Raw genomic sequence first — 22,057 nt, 5'->3', positions numbered from 1 at the left:
CTACAGCGTTTATGTGAAATCGGCTAGGTTTAGCGACGACAAGGGCAGCCAGCGAGCAGCGCACAGTGCGTCGCCCGGCGCGACCGCGAGTAGCGTCGTTGCGAAAAGCTTGGCTCGCTCAATGATTGGCTCCGTAGCTTTCGAATTGCGCACGCAAGGCTGGAAAATCGAGCAGCGAGCGACTGGCCGGCGATTGAGCGAGACTTTATGCCCCCGTTTGCAGCACACACTGTAAAAAAACACAGAAAAATAGAAAATGCATGGCAAATTTAGTGGCATAACAACTCTGCTCTTGTCTATTTTCTGGTTTGTCTTTCTTAGTAATTTTGCATATGTAGTCTGTTATTGCTTTCCTGTAGTTCTACAGAGATTTTTGTTCCAGATACCTTGTTAAAAAACAGGCTATTTGGTAATTGCACAGAAATTTTCTGCGAATGCATTTTCTGTAACTCTACAGAAATTTTCCCTGCATAGTTCTTACTATAACAGGCTGATTTGTAATCAAGCACAATTTTTCTGTTAGTGCTGTTTCTGTAATTCTGCAGATTTTTTCACTGATTATGCAATTTTGTAATAGCACACAATTTTTCTGTTTATATATTCCTTGTCATTTTGCAGAAATATGTTTTAACCCTGCACTCAAGACCATACACTACAAGATTTAAGAAAAATGGGTACTGTTCTCTCCTTAACGCAGTAGATATTCTGACTTAGACTTGATGAATGCTTCTACTCTCTATGTGCAATCATAAAAGCAGCAGCGTGCAGCACCAATTTCCTATGCACTGTGCTAGCACTATAACCGTGTATTATATTCTAGCAAGGAGTTGAAGGCAATGGTCAGAACTACCAAATTTTCCTCTTTATTGATATGCTCACAATTTCTACTCATCCAGGGCATTTGCAAAGGCAGCGACTTTTGGAGACAAAGAATACTGTTTCTTTGATGTTCGTCGTGCCTTTGTGCTTCTCTCTGGGTTAATTCCCGCAATTGCCCTTAAAGAAACGAAAGAGGCAAGATTAGTATACTGTCACGTTGTAGTGACGGCAGTCGAGGGGTCAGGAAGACACCAACCAGTCTTGGAAACGCAGTTCTTTATTTCGGCTCACTTGCGCCCGCAAAAGAATGAATCACTCGGCGGCGGCGTAAGCAATAAACGTGCTCGTCGGTCATCGAACTACGAATGCCCGCTGCTCGCGGCATCGTTCAATTTAAAGCCGGCAAGGAAACTTCGAGATAACAGGTCGAGATCATCTAGAGTAATCTGGAAACACGTAGATGCAGCTCAGCATGGCTGCGATCAAGCGAGATCAGTCCGGTCGCTTCTAGCGTCACGAACACAAAGGATAACACCCCTTTCCTGCGGCCTTGCGCGAACGAAAGGACACTACAATGATACGTGGCATTACCCCCCTCTCAAAGAAGCATCGCTTCGATGCTTTACAATGAAAATAAACACGGAGGATGCTAACTTCGAGTCCTTTAGCGTTCATAATAAGGTTTGAGGGCAGCGGTAAAAGCTTAAAATCTGGCCGTGTCGTCGTCGGCTAGGGGGCCGTCGTCGTACGGGTCGTCGTCGTCGTACGGGTCGTCCTCGTCGTACGGGTCGTCGTCGTCGTACGGGTCGTCGTCGTCGTACGGGTCGTCGTCGTCGTAGGGTCGTCGTCGTCGTAGGGTCGTCGTCGTCGTAGGGTCGTCGTCGTAGGGTCTTCGTCGTAGGGTCGTCGTCGTAGGGTCGTCGTCGTAGGGTCGCCGTCGTCGTAGGGGTCGTCATAGTTGAGGCATAGTCATGGCATAAAGGCATAAAGCAGCCTCCAGAGGCTGCTTTATTCAGTTTAACCTTCGGGGGCTGGGAGTGCGTCCACGCGCTGCGTAGCCTCGGCTAGGGGATACAAAGCGCGGTGACGATGGCGACGGGGAACATGACAGGCGGCTCGACGATGAGTATTCTTCCCGCCGCAAGACCTCCTCAATTTCGGCTGGTCGCTGGCCGGGTCGGGGTCGTGGGGCGTCGTAAGAAAACCCTCGGATGGCCATTCTGCTGTATGGGCAGTACCGGAGAATGTGACCGGCTTCGCCACAGTGGAAGCATAGTGGGCGGCGCTGGTAGGCAGTTCTCCACTCGTCGCATTTCCTTGGCTGTGTGCGACGCTCGTAGGACGGGCGGGTTGGGGCGAGAGGGCGGAGGTCCAGCGCAGCTGGATGAGGGCTATAGGGGCTTGGGTCTCGTCGTCGAGGTGCAGGACGGCGGACTGCTGCGGCGTAAGTCATGGCTGGAGGCTCCAGAGGCTGGGTGGTGGTCGGTGTCACACCCAAGGCCTGTTGCACCTCGTCCCGGATGACGTCGGTGAGCGAAGTGAGCTGCGGCTGCGTTCCTGTTGGCAGCAATCGTCGGAGCTCTTCTCGCACAATTTCACGTATAACCTCGCGCAGGTCATCGTTGTTAGCGTTGTCCATGCAGCTTGCTGACAAAAAGCGCTGCTGGCGGTCATACTGGCGGGCTCTGGCATCAAGGGTTTTTTCCATGGTGGATGCCTCTTCGACGAATTCCGCGACGGTTTTGGGTGGGTTCCGTACGAGGCCCGCAAAGAGATGCTCTTTAACTCCTCGCATAAGCAGCTTCACCTTTTCATCCTCCTTCATGTTCGAGTCGGCACGCCGGAAGAGAGGCTTCATCTCCTCAGTGTACATTGAAACGGTCTCGTTTGGATGTTCTATGCGACACTGTAGCAGCTGCTGGGCTCTCTCTTTTCGCTCGACGTTCGTGAAGATCTTCAGAAGCTGCTCCTTGAAGGTTTCCCAGTTCGTCAGGCTAGCTTCCTCATTCTCAAACCAGATTCTTGCTGGTCCCTCCAAGGCGAAGAAGAGGTACCTAAGTTTTGTAGCATCATCCCAGTTGTTGAAGACAGCCACACGATCGAACTGTTCCAGCCATTCTTCGGGGTCGGCGCCAGGCGAAACGTCGAAGGTTGGTGGCACCCGGGGCTGCTGAAGAATGATTGGAGTCGTCGCCTGGGGCAGGCTCATGGTGGACTTTGCTACTGGTTTTCGCTTCCGAGTAGGGTCCGGCAGAGTCCCAAACTCAGGTGCGTCCCCTAGCAGACGTTGGCTTCCGCGATGGACTGGAGTCACGTGCTCCGGTGAACGGCTCAAAGGGCGGGCGTCACGATTTGCAGGGGGTGACCGGTACATGGAAGGCTACCCCGCACCTCCACCAGATGTCACGTTGTAGTGACGGCAGTCGAGTGGTCAGGAAGATACCAACCAGTCTTGGAAACGAAGTTCTTTATTTCGGCTGACTTGCGCCCGCAAAAGAACTAAGTCACTCGGCGGCGGCGTAAGCAACAAACGTGCTCGTCGGTCGTCGAACTACGAATGCCCGCTGCTCGCGGCACCGTTCAATTTAAAGCCGCCAAGGAAACTTCGAGATAACAGGTCGAGATCATCTAGGGTAATCAGGAAACACGTAGATGCAGCTCAGCATGGTTGTAATCAAGCGAGATCAGTCCGGTCGCTTCTAGCGTCACGAACACAAAGGATAACACCCCTTTCCTGCGGCTATACCAAGAATGCCACCAGGCTAATTACGTGGAATCCTGAAACGTTTATGCTGTGTGAAGCATTGACTAAAAATCAAGGAAAACGCTGAAAATATGCCTGGATACATTGTTAAAATAAAAGGAAAAGCCACAAGCCATTGCATTTTTCATGAGTGCACGAAGTTGCGTATGAACGGCTTGTTTCAGTACATGTACGAAAGAACCCGCTAGTCACTGAAACCAAGGACAGCATAACAAATGTTGCCTCCCCCTGTGGCCCTCTTTGTCGGTTAAAAAGACTGCTCGCTTCTTTTGTCTGTTTCAACAATAAAAGCGAGCATCTGAATGCAAAAATTGTGGGGTCACTCAAGTCCCACCTTTAAAAGGGTAAAACACGACTGACTAATTGGCTCCACTCTGCCGGCTCCCCTTCCAGATACTTGTTTGCGCACATGCACTCCACACACACTCATCGGAATACAGTCTATACTACCACATTAGGTGAAAGACCTGCCCAAGAAAAATATGGGGGACACTTCAGCTGTGCCTTTGACACGACAGCGTTAAAGGGTCCCATCGGCCGGCTCCTTTTGTGGATGCTCAGTTACGGATCCTCTGTAGATTGTAAATTTGCACCTCTTATCTCACACATACCCATTAGATTTCAGTCACAAGCTACCACATAATGTGAAAGATCACCCGATGCATGTGTGGAGCCCAGCTTCAACCAAGTCGTACGATCGTGCTTGCATTGGGGTAGCGTGTCCAACTCAGAATGAAAGGGTCCTGGAGGGCTCAATTCTACCTCACCCACGCACTTTAAGGGAGAAGCCCGAGTTGGCAGCTACTGCCAATGCATCCATAGATATAAAGCCCCACTTAAACAAGCCTTACAAACATGCCTGCGTGGCCTCGAGATACCCCGAGTTAAGATCTCACGCTTTCATCTCAAATAAGAAGCTCAAGTTGCAGCCCGTAACAATATGGCCATTTCAGTTGGTCTCGTGAGGTCGCACAATCCTACGGCAATAGCGGCTACCAGTCACGCCTGTGATTTTTCGTTGACTTACAAGCTCACACCCCTCTGTAAAAACAACCGCCACAAGAATTCAGAAACGAAAAACTGCATGCTGTGCTATGAACAGAATATCTTGTCCGTACTGTTTATTTCAGTAAATCCAAAGTAAATTTTCTTCAATATTTTCATGAATGTTCCTTTGAGTGGAGTGAGCAGGGCACAAAACCGAGTGGTGAATACAGGTGAAAGAAACAAAGAAGTAGTAGATAAGCCTGCAAAGTTTTTGTCTCGAAGTTATAAGAGGTGAAATGTACCACATTTTGTGTATTATGGATTTTTTGTGGTTTTTTACCTCCATATTCAAGGATTTCAAACTTGTAGTTTTTCGAAATTTCACGTTTAAGATTTTTCTTATTTAATATATAACATTTAAGCATTTCAATACTCATTTCTGAAAATGAATTATAAAGGTCCATTCTGATATCTGCTATCGGGAGATAGTGCAATAACTTGATTAAAAATATTCTCAGCGCTTCTCAGAATTCTCTGTTTTTTTTGCGTTCCCTAAAAAGTTTAAAATCACTAGCATCCTCATTTTTGAAAAGTTTTTCTCCACCTTCTGCAAAGGCTCAAAAGCAGAAATTTTTAAACAGTCTATCAGCAATATTCCTATAAAATATGTGCAACTGTGAGAAAAGCAACTGGTAAATTTAAACCTATAGCTGAAGAAAAAGAGATACGAGACCTTACCTCTGCACAAACTCCAATGTCGAAGCCACTTCACGTGGATACTGGATGTTTAAAACGAAGTATAAGAGAAACATGAATTTGAAAGCTGCAGCCCGCTGGGTAGTTATTACAGCAACACCATCCACGCAAACAGTGAACGTTTCAGCCTCAAAGGGACCTGGCCCTAGAAGAATGAGAATAAAAGAATATTAGTGCATAATGAGATGTTCAATGATTCCAAAACTAACCTTTTATACATATCATGGGCGTCAGTGGCATGTCGCCCAAGTCATCATCATGGGCGGTCTCCTGCAAAATGAGAAAAGCAATACAGAGGGAAGGTATTGAAAAACTGATACCAATAGCCAGAACAGTTCTTAAGAAAACTGACTGTCATCAGCTGCATAATTGTATTACCGCACAAAATTAGGTGGAGAACAAAGTCTTTAAACCATAGAGATATGTTTCATGGCTGCAGGCACAAACTGTTTGTTACTAACGTAAATTAGAGAGAATTTTTTCGCATAAAGTATATCACCACAGATATTTGGTGGACACATTAGCTGTGCCCTAAAGGGTATAGTGCGAATGCATTAGCGCCATCTCAATGAAGTTAGCCAAGTTGGTTGGTCCTGCCAACTCGGTAACGTCATGCCGGCTTGAGACGTCACAGAACCCACTGACGAACCAGTGTCCTGCCATGTACCCTACCAAAGCCCAGGCTCATGATTTTTCGCTGACAAAGCTGACACCTGATATCATGCAAGGCAAGGCTTTTAACGATACTATGTAATAAGTTTTTAACTATTTTGATACACTAGTGCCATTCTACTACAGCATTTGTCCTCATACCTACTCTCAGAGTATCTTTTAGTCCACCATAGCATGCATAAGCATAAAATGTACAAAGCTCAAAATGACTTAAAAATTAATAACAGCAGTTTATTAACAGTAGTTATTAACAGCACCGCTTTTAATAACAGCACCGACTATAATGTATACAATTACCATTAAAATAATGTAGTTGTGGAGTGTGGAATTTTTTATACCCATATGCAATGCACATCTGAATTCTGCATGCACAAACACTTTTCTGCCACACAGCAGCAGAGGATAAAATTATAAGCTTGCCTCAGCAGACTTGTAGATGAGCTCTTCATCCTCTCCAAACAGTGCAAGGAGGAGAACAGGTGCACCTTCATGCTCTGGTGTCACACTCCTGAGGTGGTTCTTTGCTCGTTCAATTTCTTCGAGACATTTCTTGACCTTGGGCCGCTTAATGTGACTATAAGCATAACGATATATACGACGGCCGACGCTTTCCATGCTAGCCTCAATTCTTCGGAAAACATCACTACCAAGTAGCTCTTTGGAATGCTCAAGACGACAGTCCTCACTAAACAAAAATGGCCGTTTTTTTTTTTACCTCTGCCACACTCCTCGAGTGATTTATCGTCAGTCTTTACGATGCGTACGTCTCAGTCATGAAACGAATGACAAGCTGCTTGTTCGGGTGTACTTTAGCATACTCATAAAGGAGCTGCTGCTGCTGCTTTTCACGCTGTGTCAGCAAACTTTCACCACTCGGTAACTCTGGCTGCCATGATATGCAACCATACGAGTCACGGGTAGATCTTGGGCGCGGCTGGAATGAGTCTGGGTCACCAACAATTTCTGCGGGCAGCACATGTGCAATTGGTCTCTTGTTATTTATACAGTTCTCGAGCTTCCACATCAACGTCTCAATTCCTGTGCCAACAATTGTACCCTCTAGCAAATCCTGAAACGATGAGCGGTACACCGGCACAACTTTTGCTCCAATTATTCTCAGGTTTCGTCTGCCAGGCGCTCGATGCTTGTCCAGGATAAGAGAACTTAGCATCCTCACCATCTGGTTCAGATCAACTTTTGTAGGCTTTCTTTTGCTTTGCATGATTGAAGTAAGCCTGGTGGAAGCATTTCCCAAGGAATGAAAAATTTTTCAGCCCATTCATCTAGCTGTGAGTTGGCATTTGAAGTCACCTTATCACAACTACCACTCTTCCCAGAAAGGACAGGAGCAGCACTGACGGTTTGAAACTTCTCAAGCAGGATGCGCCTTTGCACAGGGGCTAAGAAGTCTAAGTCTGATTCCTGCAGATACTTGAAGTGTTCCACACATTTTACTCCCAAGTCCTGGAGTTTATGCCCAATGGTAGCGACGTCCTCCTCACTGAGTGCTGGAAGCCACTCCTGAACACACGACATGAAGTCCTCTGGGCTGAAAAAAATAAATTCAGTAATGATCTAAAACTGCATGCCTCAGTGCAATGACTGTCACTTTTGAATGGCCAACATCATATAAATGAAGTGGATAGTAATCCAAAAGGTCCTGAATAGAAATGCATTTTAGTGTCCCAGATTCTGGACCTAGCAAGTGGTATATCATCATCATAGGTTTCAAAACAGAACAAGTGACACGAACAAGAAAATAGACCATGTTGTCTTCCAATAAAATGAAAATAATTCGGCCGAACACGAGCCTGCTTTCCTCACGATCCAAAACCACAACCATATCTTTGCTGTACTTGGTGCCCCTGTATTAAACTTGGTAAGCGCAATACACTTCTTTTCCTTGTGCTCCACAAGTCTTGATGGCTTCCTGAACTTCCATACTGAACAAACTAGGGCAAAAAGGAAATGTAGAGTCAATCACTAAGTCTTTTTCAAAGCGGCAGCTACTCCCCCTGAATGCCTGAAGAAGCTGGTATTTTTCAGCAAGTGTTAACGTGGTGTTTTTGAAGTTCTGGGCACTTCTTATGCACTTGCGAAAATAACCATGCTTGCTTTCACAACGCATAGTCCATAACCTAATAAGTGGCCCAAACTGAGTAATGAGGTAAGGGTAGTGAACCAGGTAATGGTGCTTGGTTTCAGAGGTGCACCAGGAAAAAGCTCAATTCTTCGGTCAATGTAATCTTCTGTCAAATCTTTCAGCCTCATTACCATGGGCATATTTATTGCCGGTGCGCACACCAACTGAACAAGTTCAGTGAGCATCAATGCTAACTCCCATACATGGTCTTTTCTGCATACCTTGTCATCAAGAAAGACGGGTAAAAACCGAAGCATAATCCAGTTCTGGACTGCATGTCCACTCAGCTTTTTAAATGTTTTGATTTCAGCTGGCTGGTCATTCACATCTATTCCTTTGAACTTGAATGAGAGTATCCTTTTATTCAGTTCTTCACGTGATAACCATCGCTGCTTGGTGATGAAGTATTGTAGCATCAACGCAAGATCGTACGATACCACACCTTCAAACAGCCCATGTGCTAAACATGGAGGAAGCCCAGGAGCGCAGACATGGAAGTATTTTAGGCCATTAAACAAAGCATCAAATTTAATGCCTTGGCATGAAAGAAGACAACTGTCATCCTGTAGGTTCTTCACTGCCTCTTTGTAGATTACTTTGTTTCTTAGATCACTGGTGTCAGATACGTTTTTCTCAAACATATGTTCACGCTTCACTAAACAAAACGTGCAGATGTACTCAGCTGTGCTGAAATTTTCCATGAATCCACCAATACTGTGGCTGCCTAGGTTGTCGCCCAGAATTGTCACCACCGTGCCATATGCCGGAATGCTGTCCGCCAACAGGCAGCCAACTTCCAACTTTTTGATGTCATCAATCAATTAAGAAAACACCTTGTCTTGTCCGAAGAACAAAATGTCAGTTTCTTTACAAAGCAGCACTAGCTGAATTGAACAGATACGACTTCTATTCCAAGAACGTAGGTTTCCAAGCATCATATACACACCTAAAAGTTTGTGCTTGTTCTTTGCCGAACCTAAAAGATTTGCCACTTGAAAAGCATCTTGAAAAAGAATCAAGCGTAAAGCAGTGCGGTGATCCTGAAACAGTGGTACTGACTTAAAAACATTCCCGTCAGTGAAATCCTTAAAGACACCTGGTTCATAAACTTCCAGATTCAAACACTGATCTTGAACTGAGCTATCTCTTAACAATAATTTTATTGTTTCAATTATTGGAACATAATGAAAATGAGCCTCTTGATTGTTTTTGTTTTTTCCAAGACGCACAGCTACCGGCTCCACATAGCTGAATTTGCTCTGAAAGTAGTCTCTTCGAGAGTAAGTGCTCCGAAAAACTCCACTCTTCCTGTGCAGGCTGACGATAACATCACTTTGAAGCATACTGGTGACTGCCTGCTGAATGAAATCCTCATTCAAGCCAGCATCTCTCATCTTTGTCCTTAATGCACTAGCTATGTGGTCAAGATTGTTGCTCTGGAGGTCACAAATTGCCTCAGAAATGACTTGAACTGTTCTTGAGGGCACCAAACTCTCCGAATGGAGACGCAGTTCATGGTTTATGGTTTATGGGGTTTAACGTCCCAAAGCGACTAAGGCTATGAGAGACGCCGTATTGGAGGGCTCCGGAAACTTCGACTACCTGGGGTTCTTTAACGTGCACTGACATCGCACAGTACACGGACCTCTAGAATTTCTCTTCCAAAGAAATTCTAGCCGCCGCAGCCGGGATCGAACCCGCGTCTTTTGGGTTAGCAGCCGAGCACCATAACCGCTGAGCCACCGCGGCGGCGAGTGGAGACGCAGGTAAAAGCGTCCGAAAGCATCTGTAATATCAGTACATAGAGAATCTTCGTGCATGACACCTTCAGCCACCTCTTTGCTTCCATCAGCCTCTGAGTGGCAGTCCTCAGTACATTGTTCCTGAGATGCACAAGTCTCCAAGCCAGCAGTATGAATTTCAGTTTCAAGATTAATTTGTGCTTCCTTGCACCTTTCTGCAGAGGTGCTCTCTAAATAAGACTCGCATACACCTGGTTGAAAAGCATGCCTGTGGCATCGAGAAATACGGGAGGAAAATGTCGACTTGTTCGTAAACATTCGTGAACAAGCAAAAAACTGGAAAGAAACTTTCTTCCCTTCAGTGATGTGCCCCTTTAGATGATTCAACAAGGATTTGACATCTCGACATGTCTGTATACATGTATCGATGGTGCAGACCAGTGAGAGGCTCCTGCAAGTTATTACAGCAGCCGGAATACCATCACGCTTGTGAGATCTAAAGATATGGCTCTTCAAGGAGCTGACTTTTCGAAATACTCTGCAGCAGTCAGTAGAAGGACAGCGAATGTGAAGGTTGCTTTCATTTTTATGTAGTGATGCATGCGTCAAGAACTGAGGCAAAGTTTTCGCAACTGCTTGGCATATGCTGCACTTGTATGCCATTGTGCATGTATCGGGGCACGGGGCCTGGACTCAACCTCTGCAACAGCAACAAAGTGAAAATGCAACCGAAATGAGCATCGAATTTTGAGCCATGGGAAATGTTTCATATCGTGACTCATAGAGAGTGCTGCATTTTCTGCAGTTTATTATACCTCTCTGACTGCTGCTGACATATGGTGGGCAGCTTGGTAAAAAAAGAATATCTGCATACACATATCTGCTTTTTTGGTTTCCTGAAGCAGAGCTGGTTTACTGGAATACTGTTACACCTTACATAACTTGCCACTCATTTGCACACAACAAGACTAAGCGCTGAAAGAGAAACACTGAAGGTGCAACTCTCATCAAATTTACAATATTGCAGCCAATCACAATAGGAATAGACTTGCAATGTGGGCAACTAAAAGTGAGCAAAAAAATATTTCGAAGCTAGCATCGCAGCTTTATTAAATTCCTACTCAAAGGTGGATGCTCTGAGAAAAAGTGCTTTAAATCCTGACTGTTGACGTATTAGCCCATTCAGTGCAAAAGTACTTTGAATCCAGACTGTTTATATGTATTATTTGATGAACGAAAAACATTCGCATGCATCTAAGCAAAGCTAGGGATAGAATGTTTAAAACAGAGCTCACCTGGTTTGTGAGGTCATTGCAACGAGTTTCTGTTAGCTGGGAGCACCATACAGTTATGTTCAACTGGTTCCAAAACAAAAACAAATCTCTGTCGTGGCCACTAAGTGTGCATGTGTAGCAGCCCTGGATAAGGTTCCCACTGCAGAAAAAAAGAAAACATCAACACAGAACCGACGCATCTAAAATTTAAACGTAATAAATTTTGGATGTGACGGCAGTGCCACACAGTCCTTAACAAAGGCAAGGGCCTATAGGATAGTGAGTAAACTTTAGTAATTCAGAAAACAAATTTTTATAACATTAGAAGATGTTCTGTATGCTCACTTGATTGGGCTGAAGTAGAGTGCACACTTAAATGGTCAGATGACCCAATAATTACTGTAATGTACAAATGTAAAGTTGAACCCACAAAATTCCAAAACAAGGTCTTTTAAGGACCGAATACCGGGCGTATGCACTCATATCTAACTTAAAATCTGGTTCCACATGCGAAATAAACGGATACACCACTAGCCGAGCACTTGGTAATTAGATACGTACAGGCTAGGATGCAACCACAATACTGCGGAGGGGGCTGCCTGTTTACGAAGCCCACACAGTTGCAGTGCGGCCTACTGCTTTCGCTATACATGTAACTGGATGTCATACTTGCTACTGCTGGTGCATGACAAGCCAAATCTTCTGTGGTTGCAGATTCAAGCGACGAGACAAGCGACACATGCAAAACGTTTCACCTGCAAACAGGCTGCTGTTGCCTTTATTGAGGGTCATTCGATTGCAGTCCCAGCATTGTGCTCAGCCATCTCCGATTTGTTAAAAAAAATAATGAAAGCAATTTCAGTGTATGTAATCGAAGCCTAAAATAATTTTGCCAGACAAAGTCACTGGTGAGGTGAGCACAGTGTGAACTTTTCGAATAGGTGAGAAACCAGACGCTGCCCAATAATAATAAAAATATAAATATTGAGGAAACAGCCAATTAACTTTACCATGACATTTGCATAAAATCTGGCATTGGATGCGATTCGGAGCCGCGCATTTTTGTACGGCTCAAATATATTTATACATTTAAAGAGACTGTGAAAGTGTACTATTTTTGTCATGTAAAAAAATGTTAACTTGCTCTCGAGAAATTTAAAATAGCCATTTTGCTTCCATAGATGCCTGAAACATAAAAAATGTTACAGAAGATGAAAGTCTGCAAAAAATAATACTCATGTTGACAAAAAGTAAATTTTGAGCCGTAAACATCGCTTAATTTCACCCTTAGGAGCAAGAAATAAAATACAAACAATACCGGTTTAAATAGAACCATTTACTGCCTTTCATTTCTGACATTTTAATCGAGGTAATGTTTGTTTAAAGCGAGAAAAGATTTTTTGAAGTTGAGCTATCGCGCGCTGCAAGTTGCGTCGTCTCTTAATGCCACTTCACCGCAAAGCACAATTCCGTAGACACTGTAGCCAGATAAAATGCAGAAAGAGGGGCTCGGTTCACCCATGTGATTAAAACTGCACATCCGTCTTCAACAGAGACACGACCGCAACTGTAAAGAGGCTGAGCCTCTATGCAGGCGAAGCCCGTTCATGCGAGCGAGACACCTCCTCGCGAGCGGGCAGCACGCCGCGCTCACCGCCAGCGTGTCTCCCGTCACCCGCCGCCGCGGCATGCGCGCTCGGGCTCTCAGCAATCATATTCGGACATAAAGTACTTGTGTTGCGCCTGCCATGCCGGCTGGTCGTTCGATCCTCGTGGTTCACGCGGCACAGCATGGTGAATACCTTCGTTTTTCTGCTCTTGGCTGCCTGGCACCAAAGCGGGTCCGTTCGAACTTCGAAACCGAAACGATTTCACTTTCAACATTACCACCCGCCGAATTTCATGCAGTGTCTGCTTTAACTCAACCCTTAAAAATGCACGACAGCGGGCGATGACAAATTGAAGTGGTGATCTGGCCACAAATGTCGCGCCATGCCAGGTGCCGTGTTCAGCGGTGAAGGAAATTAAGAGACGACGCAAATTGCGGAGCTTTTTTCCTCGTGGGTGTTGCATAATCCTCCTCGCTGCTCCGGCCCCTCCTCCCCCGCTTCCCTCTTGTTCTTATATTCTCCCTCCTTCTTTTACTTTCTTTCACGCCTGTTCTTTCAATTCGTCTGATGGGAGCCCTCCGGCGCGGGTCATCTGACACAGTTTTCCCGGCTTTTTCTCCCCTTTCGGCGGCGTGTCCGCGGCGGCGCGCGGGACCATGCGACACACTTTTACCGCCTTTTTCCTCTGAGCGGCTTCTATCGGGTAATAACATGGGTAAAATTTTTAATAAGTCGTGTCTCTTACCCTCTCTGCACGCGACTTTGTAGTTTCGTGCAAAGAAAGCTATTGTTCAAGTATTTAGAAACACGGCGTCTTACTGTTTCACGATATTTGTCTCAAAATATTTACTTCGTGAAATCAACATCCACAAACGTTAAAAGTGCGCAAAAAGCGAGGACATAGGCAACGAGTAACAGACAGAACACCACGGGCGCAGTTTTTTTTTGCTCCATCTTCTTTGGATTCCGGGGAACACAAAACAGAGACCGGAGTAGAAGAGATGTGCTTTAGTGGACGTCCTTGCGGGCTAGTTTGTTCATAGCTCCAGAAGTGTTAAAACTGTGCAAAAGACATATGTTGTCTGTATCCTCTAACTCCGCAGTTATAACATTTCTAGAGCAATAAACCAATTAGCCCGCAAGAACGTCCTAATGAAATCAACTTGTTCACCCGCCATAACACGAACTAATCGTGCTCCGTCGCTTCATTTCTGGTCATCGAGTCCACGTATTTCTCCACGACGCACTTCCGCGGTTTTTTTATCGAGCAATAAACACGCGCAAACCACGAACTAGTCGTATTAGGAAGGAGAGAAAGGCGGGAAAACTGTCACATGACTCGATGCCGGCTCTCCTCAGACGAATAGAGAGAAGAGGTGTGAAAGAAAATAAGAGGAGAAGGAGGGACCTGAGCAGCGGGGAAGATTATGCAGCATCAACGAGAAGAAAGCCACTTGCGGAGCGAGAGCTCAACTTCAAAATTCGTTTGTCGCCGTAAACAAAAATTACCTCAACGAAAATTTCAGAAATGAAAGGCAATAAACCGTTCCATTTAACCCGCCATTTTTTGTTTTTGCTAGGACCACCTCAAGGGGAAATTAACGTGTTTATGGCTCAAAATTCACTTTTTGCAAATTTCGTATTTTTTTTTACTTTCCTTTAGACAGTGTTGAACTCCAGTTACATTTTTTATAGGCAATATACATCTAGAGAGGCACAACAGCTATTTTAAAATTACGGAGAGAAATTTATTTTTAAAATATGACAAAATTATACATTTTCAAAATCTAATTTTTTAAGAAATGTGCCCGATAAAACTGCGTAGTCTGAATCACATCGAAAGCCAGGCTGTCTCTGCAAATGTCAGCGAAAGATTTCTGAGATATTTTGTAAACATACGGAGTTTTTATTAATTATTTATCAGTGCCTGGTGTCTTCAATTTTCAAAATGCGCTCACTTAACAAATACATTTTTTTTTCGGCAAAAATATTTTATGCCTTGATTACGCACACTGAGATAAGTTTCCACGAACTTTTTCGAAAAAAATCCAGATTGTTGAGCGCGACGTCTGGGACGTTGAGTTTTGACCCTTGAGCTTTCGCGTACATGTATCTAAAAGACTCAATTACGGAACTACATAAGTCCTCGATCTTCCTTTACTGCCCTTCCTTGCCTTTCAGCGAGAACAGGCGACGAGCTACCGTCAGTTCAAACACAGCGCAATTTCTAATACAAGTCTGTTACATACGACAACTCCAAAAATGAAGACCTAACTCATGACCGCATGCACTTGGAGCAGGCAGGCTGCTTTCAAAGAGGCCTCACAACGATCTGCGACACAAGGAATGATTCTGGAACTATACTCACGCCATTTTTTCCTTCGCACTACACCAGCCGCGCTTCACAGCCATTCAGTGAGTACAGAAGACTCTGCAGCTATCGTCAGTCCAAACATAGCACTATTGAGGCCCTCAGGCCGAGCTCCGAAAAAGGCCGAACTCATGACAGCACGTGACATCAGGAAGGCTTCGTTCAATGTGGCCGTACAACGAGTTGCAGTATTTAGAGGAGTGGCAGCGACCAAAGCATCTGCGCACATTACCCGCTGCACAAGACAAGGAACTAACATTTGCGAGCTAACAGAGCTCGGTCCTGGCCGTAAGCTGAATGAAGCAAGAAATGAAATGCTACCCTTGCTTACCTTCTTTCAGCGTGGACGAGCGCGGTGCCGTCTCGTTTATGGGCGCTCCAGATTTCACTTAGAAGCAACACTATCACGTCGGAAAAAAAGTCGAAGACGCGATGCCGCAAGGACGAACAAAACGAATGTCAAAACATACGATTACCGTTAACGGCCAGCTCGCGATAAACTCGTCACGATAAAGCTGCTGATGCAACTGACCCGCAAATTGCGAAGTGCGCTAAGCGGCCAAAGTTGAGCTTCTGCTCTGCATCGTAGAGTTCTGTATGGCTTCCGCCAAAGAAGAGTGTGTCACTCCGCGGCCTCCGCAAAATAGTTCGGTTACGGTTTCGGCTTGTTTCGGTTTTAAGCATGAAATGCTTTTAGCTCCCGTTGTCGGCATTGTGGTGACGTCACGCCGAGACCGAGAGCCAACATCCGGGCACTGAATTCCACTCATCCGGGCACTGAATTCCACTCATCCGGGCACTGAATACCACACATCTGGGAGCTGAAACGAGAGCATCCAGGCACCGTACGAGATTTAACGAGATTTAATGAGACTCTCTAAGCCCTCCTACAGGACCGGCATACAAGCGCCGGTAGCTTCGCGCCGAACGGGTGGTGGCGTTCCTCCCTACCTTTAGGGTGCGGTTCGGGTGTCCACCGAGATGTCAGAGAATTACTGCGTAATTTCCTTTCCTCAAAAAGCGTCGCGTTCAAAGGGCAAGGCTGGTTCGTTGGTTTGGTTTATGGGGTTTAACGTCCCGAAGCGACTAAGGCTATGAGAGACGCCGTAGTGAAGGGCTCCGGAAATTTCGACCACCTGGGGTTCTTTAACGTGCACTGACATCGCACAGTACACGGGCCTCTAGAATTTCTCCTCCAAAGAAATTCCAGCCGCCGCGGCCGGGATCGAACCCGCGTCTTTTGGGTCAGCAGACGAGCACCATAGCCACTGAGCCACCGCGGCGGCCAAAGGGCAAGGCATCGCGCCGAACGGCTGGTGGCGTTCCGTGGACTGCCTGGTAGCGCTACAACACAGTCGCGTTCCTCTCCTAAAGGCGAAGCTTAAGCGTCATTAATTAGCAGGTAATTAGTATTTAGTCATTAGTCAGTAATTAGTCACTAATTACTAATTTGTCATTACTTCGTCATCAATTATGTGTGATGTAATCCAGTGGTGACGTCACCAGTGTCACATAGGCAAAGTGGTATAAATAACCGAGGAATGAAAACAACGATTACAAAGATGAAAGGCAAACAGAAACCGGATACAGCTGACGAGGCAGAGCGGAAGAGATTCCCCAGACACACACAGGAAACGTTTGCGTCCACATGGACCAGTGCACAGTATGTGTGGTGTGGTGTGTTGAACACTGGACCCATTTCAAGATTTTCATTAGTACCATCTACAACCAATGTGTTATGCCCGTAAACATTTCATTCTTACTCTACTCTCGGTTACGGGAGAGGCAGAGATTTTTTGTTTTGCATTTTTCTGAATCTCCGTAACCAAACGGTCTAATTGGGTTTGCACAACGCCTGCACTTTATGAAGATTATTCTTGGTGCACTGCGCCGTCGCGAGATTGGCGTAGTCGCTAGGCACTCTTTTCTTGATGCCGCACGATGCCATGCGTCGCCGGGGTCATTATTTAAACGAGAACAAACGTCCGCTCGTGGAGGGGTGGAAAGAAGACTTCCTTAATTCTGTATTAGGACGGCTAGTTAGGCGTGGAATACGTTCATTCTGAACGGGTCACAGCACGCACGGGGGCACAACCCCAGCGCTTGGGTTGTGTACTTCTTTGTGTGTAGTCCCCGTGTGCGCTGTCACCGTTCAGAATGTCCCTTTATTCCGCTTCGTCAGGTATACATAGGAGGAGACGGGGGGGGGGGGGGGGAGGCGGAGGCTCCTACAGACAATTCATGATCACGTGGCGCCCTGTGGCCGCCGATCGGCTTCATTCTAACGCTGCAAGTATGATGAGGTTCCCAGCACAGTAATACGAAACAGGCTGCACCGCCGAAGACATTTATTTGGCTCCCTGAGAATGAGGGTACACCTTCGACCAAAAAATGTTGCTTGAAGTCTCTTTCTGATATTGCATAATACTGCCTATGCGTGCAACATATATAGCACATGCAACCGAGAACTCACGGTGACAGATACAATGACGTGGCGCTTCACGTACGCGCCGCCAATCGTGCTTCCGTTCACCCTCAGTCTCTGCACGCCTTGTAAGATGAAACTCTGGCATATTTCACATGCGCATTGCAGCTACGGTGCTGCATATACATCGGATACGTCGGTTATGTGTTGTAACGGGTGCGCTCCGAATAGGCCGAATAACGGGACAGTCGCATCCGCCTATATATCCTCCGCTTTGAAGGCGAATGCAATGAGTGTTTTAAATCAAATGAAGGTTTATTCCTTCGAAAACTGTTACAGCGTGTGAGTTACGCAGGCGAGGTTCTTATAGTACAAAAGACTGTAAACGGACCCTTGACGCAGCCCGAATATCTCGAGGGTCATAGGCAAAGTCTTGTCTCTTCGAACCAAATCTCGATAGAGCGCGCCGCACGTGATTGCAGTGTCACGCCAGCTCCATAGGGCTTGAGTTGCGTCCCGCACGAGACGACCGCTTCCACATTTGTACTGCTCTCATCTGTTCAGGAACAGACATTGCAAGGTTAGAAGGGAGTGGTTTGGTTGGTTAGTTTATACAGGGTGTCCCATCTAACTTGGACCAAGATTTATAAAAAAACCAAGCGTTCTTCAGAACTGAAATCGCGTGGATGTTTTTAAGGTTTATCGAAAGTTACAGTAAGATTTTTTTCGCTTCTCCTATTTGAATAATTAGCCGAGATAAATAAATTAACTCTTTAAATATAGCTTGAAACGTTCAGGCGTCAATAGGAAAGTTGCGGAGCTCCACAAGTACCGTCCAACCCAGGCACTTCCAACGAGATAGACTTAGCGTGACCGTTTTTATTCGGGAAAAAAGAAAGTCGGCGGAGTTTAAAAAATACCACGTGACAGCGCGCTCCGTGCGCCCGGATGCGCCGCGACTACAGCGCTCTCATCCGTGCTTTGTAAGAAACATCACCCGCTTCGGGACTTTCGTGCTGCCCAAGACAGGGCTTCGAGTTTTGCTTGGTTGCAAGATAAGCGCCAGGGGGTTCGGGCGGCAATTGAAAGAAAGAGCTGCTCCTGTTTTTTCGGCGATAATTGCGCTGTCACGTCAGCAGAATGCATGCGGAGGAACGATGACAATCTCATGAGTTTGAATTTGGAAGCAAGATCCCAACAAGGAATGAAGCATGTAACAAGCCTGATAACGTCGTGTGAATTACGCTGAAAAGAAGGAGCCGCGCTTTCTTTCAACTGCCGCCCGAACCCACTGGCACTTATCTTGGAACCAAGCACATACCGAAGCCCTGTCTTAGGCAGCACGAAAGACTCGAAGCGGGTGATGTTTCTTATGGTGTCTTCGACTGGTCGTTTCAGATCGCTCTAGAGCGCTCTGAGCTGCAGCCGCACGTTCGGCTGGTCGAAATCAAGCGCTCTGACTACATTCGGCTGGTTCTTTCAGAGCGCCCGCCTCCAGCTCAGAGTGCTCTGAGGCGCTCCGAGAAAAAAGTCGGAGCGGCCCCGCCATGCGGCCCCGAGATGTGTTCACGTGACAGAGCCACTTCCGCCGTTTCGCGGAGACGGATGCGAAGCCAGGGAGCCAGGGTAGCCACGGCACACCACGACCGGTCTGGCGAGGCCTAACGCGTCAGTTTTTACGCATCCGTAGAAGCAAGTTTAGGCGCTTTAGGTATTAGAGGCAGTTAAAACGTCCCTGCTGTGTGGCTCTGTGAGGCGAAATGTCGAAAAGAAGACGAATCATTGCGCTGGGTACGCCATCTGTGTTGCTGTCACATCTAGGGCATCACAACAGCGACTACAGCAGCAGCAGCTCGGACGAGGACGACGGCGCTGTTCACAGGGCAGTGTTTCAAGAACTCTGTAGCGTTCCTCCGTGTGTACCAAAGGTTCAGGATTACATCTGCATAGTGGTGCAACACTACTCCGGAGAAGAGGTAAGAATTTGTGTTCGTGTATGTGCCGATATGTAATGATGAATGAATAGAGCTTGCGTTATATAGCCCCCAGTGGATGGAGCCCTTAGTCCAGGGCCCCATTAGCTGCTGCAATCCGGCTTGCCCGATTGATCAGTCATATGCGGTGATGTTTTACAGTTCCGCAGGAACTTCCGACTGAGACGCCAGGCCTGCTATGACCTCATTGGCAGGTTCGAGAAATCGGACTTCTTTCCATCCGATTGACACCATGGCGGTTCTCCAGCAAAGACGCCAGAGGAGCACATTCTTTCCTTTCTCTGGTGAGCTTCGTTTTAAACACCAAAAAAGTGATACGTTTGGCGGGCACGCGCATAATGCGCGTGATTATATGTAGCACTTCTCTGAACTGCGTGTACGAGTAGTACAGGCGGTTCGTGAATAGAAAACAAGAAAATGTGCAACCTCAGTATTGCTTTCACTTCATACTTGTTTTTTATATCGTTTGTTCCAGTTGAATCTGTATTTAGGCGTGTTTACAGTTTATTTATACGGTACGTTTGCGTTTGAACATTAATCTTTTGTAACTTGTGTAAATTTATTTCACTGATGCAGTTGAAAAGAGTACTGAGGAAAAAAAAATGCTGAAACCTCTTATTAGAACACAGTATGTTTTTATTTGCCATACAAGGTTTGGTTCATGGGATTTAACGTCGAAAACAACTCAGGCTATGAGAGACACCGTTGTGAAGGGCTCCGGCATTGCACAGTACACGGATGCATTGCGTTTCGCCTCCATCGAAATGCGGCCGCCGCAGCCGGGTTTGAACCCGGGTATTCCGACTCAGAGGCTTAGCTCCCCTAAGCACTGAGCCACCGTGGCGGGTATTTGGCATGCGAGGACACGTTAAAAACATCTTATGCAAGACCACGTGTAAGACTGAATACCAGAAGCACGGCTTACTCCAACAGCTTTGTTGTAGTGTCTTCTTTTCTATTTTCTTGTGTGTTCATCTGATAACTGCAAGAATGTTTGATCTAAGCTGGTTTGATAAATTATAAGCATTCGTGTTGCAATTTATTTAACAGGTATGCAGCCAACAAGGCATCGATGCGTGAGTGCTCTGCACTGTTCAACATGGCAGAGTCGACCCAGCTAGTGGTCATCAACAGGGTCCTGGATTTCCTGTGCCAGATAGCCCCGAATGTAATTCACTTCTCATCCGACAAGCACGCACTGGCCAAAGATTTCCTGAATGTGAGTGTTTAAATCTCTCTCAGGCTCCTTTTAAGCCTAGAACAACCGATTGACTAGTGCCATGCCCATAATTTTAGGCTTTTTTTTTCAATCATAAAACATCAAATTAAATGCTGCAATCATTCATGCATTGCATTTTCTAGCTTTTTACTCAAGCTTTAAAGAAAACACTTCTTTAAATGTAAAACTGTAGCCAATAGAAAATGCTCAGAAGCATGAAGTAGTGACCGTTAGGTTTTGCTTACATTTGCACACTGCCTTAAAATGGAGGTATCAGAGTAAAATGAAAAGTACCACATGCTGCTTCTATGTCGGCTGTGTTCTCCCATTGCCACAATGTTATAGCTCCATGCTTGAGATGTACATTGATCAACTCTGCAGAAGACCTACCTTTTCCCTAGTAACTGTAGCTCTCTCGTCTTTTCCAGCTTGCAGGCTTTCCCAATGTCATTGGGTGCATTGACGGAACATACATCCCAATACGCTGCCCAAGCAACAAGATCAGATCAACCTACATCAATAGACATGATCAAGTCTCGATCACTATGCAAGGCATATGTGATGCAAGAGGGAGATTTCTGGATGTGTTCACCGGGCCACCAAGCAAAGTGCATGATGCTCGAGTTCTGAGGTTGTCTCCAGTGCATGAAGACTTGCCAACAGTGTGTGAAGTGAACAAATTTCACATTCTGGGTGACGCTGCCTATCCCATTAGGGAGCACTTGTTAACGCCTTACAAACACTATGGGCCAATGACAGCAGCCAAAGTTGCCTATAACCAACGCCATGCAGCAACTAGGGTCATTATTGAAAATGCCTTTGGAATGCTTAAGCAAAGGTTTCGGCAGCTCCGTTATGTAGAATTCACAACTGTGGATAAAATAACAAAGTTTGTTATATCATGCTGTGTTCTGCATAACATATGCTTGGATGCTGGAGATTTTGATGTCAATGATTTGCTCACAGATGCTGAAAGAAATGAACGCAGAACTGATGCTACCCTTCACAGCAGGCTCAGCCTAGCAGAGTTAAGGGCAAGTCGACAGCCAGTGTCTGCAAGTGAAAGCGCTCTTCGCAGATTGGGTGAATTGAAGCGAAAGGCTTTAGCCGAGAGTTTCTAAGCTGCTTCCACAGAGACTGCAACCTTTTTTTTGTGAAATTTATTGTACGCTGCAAAAGCATTTCTTAAATAGATGTTTGGCTTTATGAAAAATGGGGTTGAAGTATTGCACATTGCAACAGCGTTTTACAAATAAAGGATGGTAAATGAAGTGTTGCGAC

At 45.9% G+C, this 22,057-nt stretch overlaps 1 protein-coding gene across 1 annotated transcript; it reads right to left on the bottom strand.

Moving 5' to 3' along the window:
• Positions 1–884: 884 nt before the first annotated feature.
• LOC149361433 (uncharacterized) lies at positions 885–15,552 on the bottom strand (the record flags this gene model as incomplete). Its single annotated transcript, XM_089568077.1, has 5 exons — positions 885–996; positions 5,309–5,471; positions 5,536–5,596; positions 11,179–11,317; positions 15,470–15,552. Coding segments are annotated over 5 exons (558 nt in total), but the record flags the coding sequence as incomplete, so codon positions are not given.
• Positions 15,553–22,057: the final 6,505 nt, after the last annotated feature.

This window comes from Amblyomma mixtum, chromosome 2 (assembly GCF_055824585.1).
Source record: "Amblyomma mixtum isolate Tamu chromosome 2, ASM5582458v1, whole genome shotgun sequence".
In the NCBI taxonomy this organism is placed as follows: domain Eukaryota; kingdom Metazoa; phylum Arthropoda; class Arachnida; order Ixodida; family Ixodidae; genus Amblyomma; species Amblyomma mixtum.
Note: the sequence above shows the minus strand (reverse complement) of the source record. Positions and strands in the feature narration are given on the sequence as shown.